Source organism: Mandrillus leucophaeus, unplaced genomic scaffold, assembly GCF_000951045.1.
Source record: "Mandrillus leucophaeus isolate KB7577 unplaced genomic scaffold, Mleu.le_1.0 Scaffold58, whole genome shotgun sequence".
NCBI lineage: Eukaryota > Metazoa > Chordata > Mammalia > Primates > Cercopithecidae > Mandrillus > Mandrillus leucophaeus.
In genome coordinates this window covers 3,717,753-3,728,373 of record NW_012106252.1, presented here as the reverse complement: position 1 = coordinate 3,728,373, position 10,621 = coordinate 3,717,753, and the positions used below count along the sequence as shown (strand labels likewise).

General features: G+C 49.2%; 1 protein-coding gene across 1 annotated transcript in view; it reads right to left on the bottom strand.

Annotated features, from left to right (window-relative positions):
• Positions 1 to 573: 573 nt before the first annotated feature.
• Positions 574 to 10,621, bottom strand: part of GSDMB (gasdermin B) — a 12,798-nt gene continuing 2,750 nt past the window's right edge. The window contains 9 exon segments of the mRNA XM_011998983.1: positions 574 to 937; positions 1,399 to 1,469; positions 1,826 to 1,964; positions 2,088 to 2,248; positions 2,930 to 2,956; positions 4,141 to 4,189; positions 4,907 to 4,981; positions 5,687 to 5,855; positions 8,586 to 8,757. Coding sequence (XP_011854373.1) covers positions 785 to 937; positions 1,399 to 1,469; positions 1,826 to 1,964; positions 2,088 to 2,248; positions 2,930 to 2,956; positions 4,141 to 4,189; positions 4,907 to 4,981; positions 5,687 to 5,855; positions 8,586 to 8,757 — 1,016 coding nt within the window. The 3' untranslated portion in view covers positions 574 to 784.

Genomic DNA, 10,621 nt, shown 5'->3' with positions numbered 1-10,621 from the left:
TTTCTTTAACTTTTAATTACAGTTTCTTTAAAAATATCAAATAGAACTAAAAGGCTGGCCAAGTGCGGTGGCTCACAGCTGTAATCCCACCACTTTGGGAGGCCAGTGGGGGCGGATCACTGGAGCTCAGGAGTTCGAGACCAGCCTGGCCAACAAGGGTGAAACACCATCTCTACTAAAAATACAAAAATTAGCCGGGCATGGTGGCGGGCACCTGTAATCCCAGCTATTCTGGAGACTGAGGCAGAAGAATCACTTGAACCCAGGAGGCAGAGGTTGTAGTAAGCCGAGATCACGCCATTGTACTCCAGCCTGGGCAACAAGAGCAAAACTCTGTCTCAAAAATAATAAATAAATAAATAAATAAATAAATAGAAGGCTGATGATAAAAACAGCAATCTCCTGTCTACTCCCAGTCCTACACCTCCCAGCCTGCTCTCCTTTCATTGCTTTCTAGCTTCCAAAGATGTGTTAAAGTTTCTTATCTGCTGCTGCATTCTTTTCATCCTTGTAGGTTTATACAAAGCTTTTCTATCGCTTTACTGTCATTTAGTGAGGCTTCAAGAGACAAAATTAACATGCACAACCTGCCACTTTTAATTAGAAGCATAAAATCCAGGCTGATTTTGGACGTTAACACGGAGTGAATGGGATACATCAAAGAATGGTTGGCTGCTTGTTTTAAAGAGGTCCCACTGGTAACAGGATGGTAGTGACGATGGCGGTGAGGACAGACCGGTGAAGGGAGAACCCAGAGGCTTGTGGGGAGAAAGGGTTTTTGTGGTTAGGAAGAGACGGAGGTAGGCCCCTCAGCCAGCTCCAGCAGGATAGAGACAACAACATACAGCGCACAGGGAATTCGTGCCTCAGGGTCACAGTCCACGTCATGAGGACTGCTGGCCAGCTCATCCCAGTTCTGCTCCATGATAGGTTTCACCTGCAAGGAAACCTACCAGATTGTAAAAGCTAGGAATAATGATATACCAGAAATGGCAAATATTTGGCCACACTCCTTACTGCTGAGCCGACAGGCAGACGTGATAATCCATCATGGCACTCTTTCCTGCAGAGCCCGGGGAGCTTCATACTCTCTCAACATAGTGGCAGGCTCTGCTAGTCAATCTGCACTGGAACTCAAGATCACACCAGCTGCTATCCTGAGACTAACCAATTTACACCCCTCTCTTGCCCATAGATAAACAACAGAGCCTAAAGAACCCATTACAAATTGTCCTGGCAACTCTGTGTCCAGGGAATTGTTACAAACCAGCTGCATGGATGTGAGCTGGCAGAAGACCATGGAATAAGAAGGGGCTGTACCCTGGGACTTCTGGGTCCCTTGAGCATATGGGCATTCCCTTCCACTACGACCCTGGCCCTCAGCCCAGGCTGTCTCACCTGGTCCTTCAACAGAGGAAGGGTCCCCTTCTCCAGGGCCTCAGCCACAAGATGCTGCTCCTCAGACAGCTCTGGGGGTAAAGAAAGAGAGTGGTTGGCAAAAAGGAGAGATACATGGTGGGACAGGGCCTCAGTGGCTGATCACACCCAGAACATGCATCATCAAAAGGTTCCAGAGAGCCCCTGGGAGTGCTAGATGAGAGTTGCTCCAAACGGGCTTCTGCTGCGACTCCTGCTTCCCTCTCGACCTGCAGGAGGTCATAGACGAGGAACCAGCCTCTCAATGCCTGGCCTGAGGGACATGAAGGGGTACCCCCCTGTGAACTGTGAAGAGCAACGTGCAGCCCCTCCTCCCAAGATGTGACTTCCCACAGGCCTCTCTGCTCACACTTCCTCCACCCCAGCCTACAGCGAGACCCTTCCTCACCTAGCAAGGCATCCAGGAAGTCCAGAATGGCCTCTGCACGCGCTCCTACCAAGATCCCAGCAGCATTAAAAAGGCTGCTTAGGAGAGGATTGACTGGGTCCTCCATCTGCAGCTCCCCGAAAATCAGGACCTCAGATATCTAGGGCCAGGAGTTGTGGGAGATGAGCACCAGTCTCACCAGAGCAGACCATCCTCACTGTGCCAACTGCCCTCCCCTCTGGCTCCTCTCTCTCTGCCCCAGTGCTTTCTTAGGGGCTCTTACTTTTTGCTCTAGATCCTGCCAAAGCTCCTCCCTGCCGAGGCACTTAGTGAGGAAGTTTAGCACATCTTTCCTCTTGTCCTCCGTCAGTTCCTGGAGGACACTTTCCACGTTCTCCAACTTCTCCTTCATGGTTCTGGAATCCTCCGAACCCAAAGACTTTCCTGTAGAGGCAGCAGTTGAGAACCTGGGCCGCCCAGCCCAAAAGGCTTTATTTCTGAGGCTCTGATATTTGTCTGCCTGTCTTCTGGAGACCACCTCTTTGTATCTTCCCTTCTTCCAATCTTTCCGTGTTAAAATTAAGCATCCTTCTTCCGAGATACCTACCATCATTGCCTCCCACTGACCCCACTTCCATCTTCCATCTCCCCAGCTCACCCCCAGTCTAGTCCCAATCCCAAATTCTTCTCCACCTCCCAGAAAAAAACAAAAACTTCGTTATTTGGTCCTTGCCATTCAAAGTGCAGTCCTCAGGCCACACTGGAAGTAATTAGGATTTGGAGAAAGTTAAAGCAGTGGCTCTCAACCTTGACTGCATGAGAATCACCTGAGGAGTTACTCCGAATCCTGAGGTCCAGGCCATACCCCCACAATTAAGTCAGCGTTTCTGGAGATGGGACTCAGTCGCCACTAGTTTTAAAGTTCCCCCGTGTGATTTCAGGGTATAACCAATGAGAACCACTGCGTTTAGAGGAGACAGACTCAGCCTCCAGACTAAAGTTGAAACCTGCTAGGCAGTGCCCCTCCTTCATACCTACTCAGCTGACCCCACCTGAGCAGCAGTCTTGAGCCACTCAGGGTGGGTTGGTGCAGCCACCCTGAACACGCTTGGCTATCACCCTTACCTAAACAGGATGAAGCACCATCCTTCTCTGCAGAGAGAGGAAGAGTTATTTCAGAATCTTTAGATCACCTCCAGTCCCCTGCAGACTTCTCTTCCCAGTGATGGAAGTTTTCACGCTTGCAATCTGAGCCCTCACGGGTGACGGGTGGTACCAGGGAGCCTGCATCCTCATCAGTGTGTGTCAATGGGAAAGCACTGTATTTGCAGACCCCTCCCATATCCTCAAAAACAGGCAGTCATAGGACCGTGCCTAGATGACTGAGGAAGAAGCCAAGGCCCAGAAAGGGGGCAGCATACACTCAGTCGCTCTGCAAATTTGGGTCAGACTTCTCTATCCCTTTCCAACCTCTCTTAGGCAGTACAACCCTGCTGGCATCAAGGGGAAAACCTAGAAATTCCAGAGGAAGCCACACAATTCAGAATCACAGGGACCTTCTAGTCTTACTCCTTTATTTCAAAGTCAGGAAAGGGCAGGCACGGTGGCTCACGCATGTAATCCCAGCACTTTGGGAGGCCGCAGTGGGTGGATCACTTGAGGTCAGGAGTTTGAGATCAGCCTGGCCAACATATAGTGAAACACTGTCTTTACTAAAAATAAAAATAAAATTTAAAAAAAACTTAGCTGGGCATGGTGGTGGGCACCTGTAATCCCAGCTACTTGGGAGGCTGAGGCAGAAGAATTGCTTGAACCCAGGAGGTAGAGGTTGCAGTGAGCCGAGATCACACCACTGCACTCTAGTCTGGGTGACAGAGCAAGACTCTGTCTCAAAAAATTAAATTAAACTAAAATAAAGTCAGGAAAACTGTGACTTGAGAGGCTGTAGAGCTAGTGAGTGGCAGGGTGGGACTAGACCCTGAGACTGCCTGACTCCAGTCCAGGACCCTTTTCACAGCCAGTGCTGTCATGCTGGAACTGGCCAAGTCATTTAATTGTGCTTCCTAGGCCAAAAAGCCTTCAGGGAGGGCTGTAAGCTCAGGATCCAGCTGACTGCCAGCACAAAGTTGTCCTAGCAGCAGCCTGGAAACCCTAGTCCAACGTACAATCCAGACTCTTCTCCAACAGGCTAATTTTTCTCCTGCGTTTGCCATGGTTCCCACCTGTGGGTGCATCCTACTACATCCTTGGACCTAACCACTTTATAATTTCATTTTTAAAAATAGTGTTCTTGCCCATTCTGAAATGACGAACAGGAAGCCCAGCAGCTCACTCACCTTCTGGAAAGGATTTTGTTTTGTCCCTCAAACAAATATCAAAACAAGCACCAAAAAGGGAGAGAAAAAACAAGTTATTGGAGAGACCAGTTCTCACTCTGTAAGTTCCCTTTCTCCAGTCCCTCTCAATCCCCACACCAGCCACCAATAAAAAAAAAAAAAGACAACTGTTCTTTTTTTTTTTTTTTTTTTTTGAGATAGAGTTTTGCTCTTGTTGCCTAGGCTGAAGTGCAATGGTGAGATCACGGCTCACTGCAACCTCTGCCTCCCAGGTTCAAGCAATTCTCCTGCCTCAGCCTCCCAAGTAGCTGGGATTACAGGCACACGCCACCACACCTGGCTAATATTTATATATTTCATAGAGACAGGGTTTCACCACTTTGGCCAAGTTGGTCTCAAACTCCTGACCTCAGGTGATCCGCCCACCTTGGCCTCCCAAAGTGTTGGGATTACAGGCGTGAGCCACCACACCCAGCCAAAAAAGACAATTATTCTCTTTAGAGACTGGGAGAGGAGTTAACGACTCTTATGTCATGTTCAGGCAAACCCTGAGTCAGCGGGTCCAGGTCCCCAGGCCACAGCATGGAGCCTCAGTCCTTCCTAGTGCTGAATCCACCCTTTTCCCTGGACCCCTCCACAACCTCCAAGCTCACCAGCCACCCACCCTAGGCTGACAGAGTCTGGTTGAATCCCACCCCCCACCTCACTGGTGTGTTTAGGTCTCCCCATCCTGTTCCCCATCAGCCTTTGCTTATTCATCGTCTCCTTTGTTGGGAAAGACAAGCTGCTTTACTCGATAGCTCGGGACCCGATTTGGGAGGATGGTCACTTCCCTTTGGCCCTAGGAAAAAGGAGCTCACATTGACAGATCCCCAGGTGCATTATCTTGCCTGATTTCCCAAACAACCCTGTGAGGCAGTCATTTGTATCCCCATTTTATAGACGAGAAAACTGAGGCTCTGAGGGGTCAGCAGGTGAGTCCGTCTCACAGCTAAAAACAGTGGCAGAGCTGAAATTTGAACCCACGTCTGATGCCAAAACTCATCCTGTTGCCACTGTTCATTCAACAAATGTTTACTGAGGAGTTGCTTTGTTCTAGGCACCATGGCTCCTGTCCTCCTGCCTCCTAGAAAGGAGACAGACAAACAAGCAAAAATACACTTGTGTAATGATGAACCATGGGAAATGTACAACGAAAATGAAGGCTGGGCGCAGGGCTCACACCTGTAATCCCAGCACTTTGGGAGGCCGAGGTGGGTGGATTGCTTGAGCCCAGGAGTTTGAGACAGCCTGGACAACATAGCAAGACCTCATGTCTATTAAAAAAAAAAAAAAGAAAGAAAATGAAAATGAAAAGAGGGCATCGCTAGAGAGTAACAAGGGAGGGACTGGGCAATGCCACCCACCCTTTCCTGGGGCAATGTGGCCAAGAGCAGCAGGGCTGCTAGGAGAGGAGTGAAGGAAGAGTCTAGGGCTGGCATTGCCTTGACCTGCGGTGCGTGGGCCAACGCTGACCTTCACAGTTCCTGCCTCCCAGGATCCTAACCTTGTGTTCATAGCTGAGATGACTCTGAAAAATCTCGTTTCCAAATTTATATTGCCGGTCGCTTTTCAGGGTTTCTTTCTTTACCATCTCCAGAGTTTCTGTCACCAGATACAGGTTTTCTCTCCTATTAATTGATCGGAATGAAAAGGGTAGTTCCCTCTTCAGCTTCCTGGAGACAGTAGAGAGAGATCAGAGTTGAGGATCTCAGGGTCTTACCTCCCACTGACTCTTCTCCCTCTCCGTGAGCCAGCTCCCATTTAAGATTAATCGCTTCTGAGACTGGAAAGCCAAGGAACACAGCACCCCATCGCAGTTCACTTTACCCACCTTGGGGTGGAGGTAGGGGTGGGGTACAAAGTAGGGCGAGAGGCCGGGTATGGTGGCTCTCGCCTGTAATCCCAGCATTTTGGGAGGCTGAGGTGAGTGGATCACCAGGCACACATCTGTAATCCCAGCTACTCAGGAGGCTGAGACAGGAGAATCACTTGAACCCGGGAGGCAGAGGTTGCAACGAGCCAAGGCTGCACCATTGCACTGCAGGCTGGGCAACAAAGAAAGACTCCATCTCAAAATAAATAAGTAAATAAATAAATACAAACAAAGTGGGGCAAGAATTCACTAGCATTTATGGAGGATTACAATGTGCCAGCTGTGAGACACACTTTTCCACTTAACCTTCACAATCCTGTGACGGTAGGCAGAATTACATCCACTTTCCACGTAAAGATACTGAGGCTTAGTGACAGGTTGTGAATGGTCCAAGGCCACACAGGTAGTAAGTGTAGAGCTGGGATTCAAACCCTGGTCAGTGTAAATCCAAAGGGAGTGCCCTTCCCATGACACTGAGATAGGCATCTGTGAAGCCCAAGACACCCTCTTCTCTGACGAGGGACTCCAGTTCCTTGCACCAGTCCCTGGAGCCAGCTGCACCACCTGCCCTTAGGCTCATGAAGCATCTGATTCCATTCCCGCTGGAGGAAACTCATGTTATGACCTAAAATGTCTGATGGAGTTTCTATTTGCAATCAAAAGGCCCTCAAGGAAGACATGGGTCCCTGCCTCCAATGACCTTCCCCTACCTATCCAGTGCCCCCACCCCACATATAGATACCAATACCCTCACCTGACAAACAAGCATTCTATAATAGAAAACACTGAGGCCGGGCGCAGTGGCTCAAGCCTGTAATCCCAGCACTTTGGGAGGCCGAGACGGGCGGATCACGAGGTCAGGAGATCAAGAGCATCCTGGCTAACACGGTGAAACCCCGTCTCTACTAAAAAAATACAAAAAACTAGCCGGGTGAGGTGGTGGGCGCCTGTAGCCCCAGCTACTAGGGAGGCTGAGGCAGGAGAATGGCGTAAACCCGGGAGGCGGAGCTTGCAGTGAGCCGAGATCCGGCCACTGCACTCCAGCCTGGGCGACACAGTGAGACTCCGTCTCAAAAAAAAAAAGAAAAGAAAAGAAAAGAAAACACTGAGCTCTCTCAGAAAAATTCCGAGGGCCCTCCCTACTGTGGTAGGGAGGGGTAATTCAAAGGACCAGTAAAGTTTTATTGTAAGCCTTTGTTTTTAATTTATTAATAAAAAAAGAGGGGGCCTGGGCGGAGTGGCTCACACCTGTAATCCCAGCACTTTGGGAGGCCAAGGCAGGTGGATCACCTGAGGTCAGGAGCTCGAGACCAGCCTGGCCAACATGGTGAATGAAACCCTGTCCCTACTAAAAATACAAAAATTAGCCAGGCATGGTGGCGGACACCTGTAGTCCCAGCTCCTCAGGAGGTTGAGGCAGAAGAATCTCTTGAATCCAGGAGGCAAAGGTTGCAGTGAGCCAAAAATGGGCCATTGCACTCCAGCCTGGGCAACAAAAGTGAAACTCCATCTCAAAAAAAAAAAAAAAAAAAGAAAAGGAAAGGAAAAGGAAAAAGGCACCTGCTCCCACTCCACTCAAGGAGAGCAAGGCCAGGAAAACTGCGGGGCACCTTCCCCTGAGCTACTCCTCAATCTCCAACAATCCCAGCTGAGGAAAACAACCACAGAACTATTGTTGAGGGCATGGCTAGTGATGTCCTCTTGAATTGGAAGCACCTGCCCACCAGCTACCAGCACCTCTGTGGCATTTGATTGGTGCCACCCTGCTGGGGTGGGGTGGCTGCACTCCATGCAGGAAATGTCCTCCAAGGGGTGCTCTGCTTTCATTGTACTTCACTTCAGCTCTCTTTCACTCAGTACCTACTATGTGCCTGGAGTCCATACAGAAAGGTTAGTAAAGTCAGTCCCTTGTCACAAGTTGCTTCCAGTCCAGTGGGAAAGACGAACATGGAAGCCACTGGCTTGCCCACAAGGCAGAGGCAAACAAGCACAAAATACTGATGTGGGCAGCTCAGTGCAGGAGAGCAGAGGAGAGCAAAGGAGAGTGCCTCTTAAACCACCAGGTTTGGAGGCGGAGGTTGCAGTGAGCCGAGATCGCGCCATTGCACTCTAGCCTGGTCGACAGAGCGAGACTCTGTCTCAAAAAACAAACAAAAAAAAAAACAAAAAAAAAACCACACCAGGTTTGTCCAAGTCAGAGGAATTAACCTTCCTGGGGAACAGCAGGGATGTGAGTGAACTGGGGGCATCAGAAGGCTTCCTGGAGGCTGCTCCTGAGTAAATGAGAAGGTTTTCTGGAGGCAGAGAAGAGGAAGGCATGCTTGTGTAAAGGGCAGGCTGGAGTAATCCTGGAAGTAGAGAGTGAGAGGCTGCCCTAGAGAGCCAGTCCCCTACAAAGTTAATGAAAAGCAGGGAAAATAAAAATAAAAATAAATAAATAAGTAAAAGAGCAGGTCCGCCACCCTTGAATCCCTTGGTGCCCGAGATGGGCTTCTTCCCCTCCTTCCCTGCTGCCCAACTCCAACCTCACCTGTTCTCAAGGGTATCCAGATACTGCTGGGATATCCAGTTCTCAGCTATCTCGATTTTCTGATCGTGGGAGCCCTAGAAGCTGCCTGAAATTGTTATTTTTTTGGGCAATTTCACTATCAACTTTCCCTTTGAGTCTACATTATCCAGAATTTGAAACTCAGCCTTTTGACCTGGAAAGAGAATGGTAAAGGTCACTCTGGAGCGGACCCCCAAAAGATCTCTCTCCAAAAAACCCTCCTTGGGGCAGCCCCATCCTGGGCTCCATGCCACCATCCCCCTCCCTTCTGAGGGAGCGCTCCAGCTGCGGCTGTCCAGGAAATGCTGTTCTCACCAGAAGCTCAGTTACCTGGGGTCACAGGATCCCAGAATGGAGCCCACTCCTCCACCTTCTTACCACACGACCTTGGGTGAGTCACTTAACCTCTTTGTTTCTTCATCTACAGTAGGAGAATATTACTAATGTTTATTTCCTATATTTAGGGAAATTAAGGCCAGGCGCAGTGGCTCACGCCTGTAAACCCAGAACTTTGAGAGGCTGTGGCAGGCAGATCACTTGAGGTCAGGAGTTTGAGACTAACCTGGCTGATATGGTGAAACCCCGTATGTAAAAATACAAAAAATTAGCCGGGTGTGGTGGCGTGCGCCTGTAATCCCAGCTACTAAAAAATACAAAAATTAGGGCCAGGCGCGGTGGCTCATGCCTGTAATCCTAGCACTTTGAGGTCAGGAGTTCAAGACCAACCTGGCCAACATGGCGAAACTCCATCTCTACCAAATTGGTCGGGGGTGGTGGCACGTGCCTGTAATTCTAGCTACTTGGGAGGCCGAGGCAGGAGAATCGCTTGAACCTGGGAGGCGGAGGCAAAGGTTGCAGTGAGCCAAGATCAAGTCACTGCACTCCAGCCTGGGCGACAGCCAGACTCCATCTCAAAAAAAAAAAAAAAAAAAAGCAGTTATGTTGCTGTTGTTTGTATGAACCACACAAGTATAAAGTGAGGCAACCCTGGAAAGTCACCCACATGCATGGACTCTGCCCTGATTGATCAGGCACTAATAAGGGCCTTGGTTCTGAGTCAGTTGCCGCCCTAGGGTTCGTGGATGATATGTGGGCATGCTGAAGGGGCTGCGTGCCTTTGTCTCCAACCTCCCAGATGGGAATTTACAGGGGAGGAAGAGCTCCCATTGCTAGGTTTTGGAGGCAGGACTGGATTTCCAAAGACAAATCAATCCATTTTGGAACTGGTGGAAATATGACAGAATTGGAAACAGTGCCTGAAATCAATATTTGTGTGTGCACGAGACACAAATGTCTTAGGGACCATTTGCGTCTTGAGCAGTGTAAAAGAAAAGAAAAATATCAGAGAGAGAAAGAAAAAGAAAAACGATGTGCACAAAGAGTACTATATGAAGAAGAGGAAAAAGAGTAACTTCTGGTAGAGAAACCTGACAAACATTACCTCAGCCAGGTGATCAAGGTCAACATCAACAGTGATAGGTCATGTTGATAGTACACACCCCTGATGTGATGTAATAGGAATGGTACTTTACCTCTGTGGTCTTCCTCCCTGAGACCCAGAACCCAGTCTAACCATGAAAAAAACATCAAATTTCAACAGAGGGACATTCTACACTATCCCTGACCAGTACTGCTCAAAACTGCCAAGATTATCCCAAACAGGCAAAGTCTGAGAAACTGTCACAGCCAAGAGGAGCCTAAGGAGACATGACAACTAAATGTAATGTGGGATCCTGGATGGGATTCTGCAATAGAAAAAGGACACTAGGTCAAAACTAAGATAACATGGGCTGGGTGCGGTGGCTCACGCCTATAATCCCAGCACTTTGGGAGGCCAAGGCGGGCGGATCACCTGAGGTCAGGAGTTCAAGACCAGCCTGGCCACATGGCGAAACGCTGTCTCTACTAAAAATACAAAAAATTAGCCGGGTGTGGTGGCGTGCGCCTGTAATCCCAGCTACTCAGGAGGCTGAGGCAGAAGAACCACTTGAACCTAGAGGCAGAGGTTGCAGTGAGCC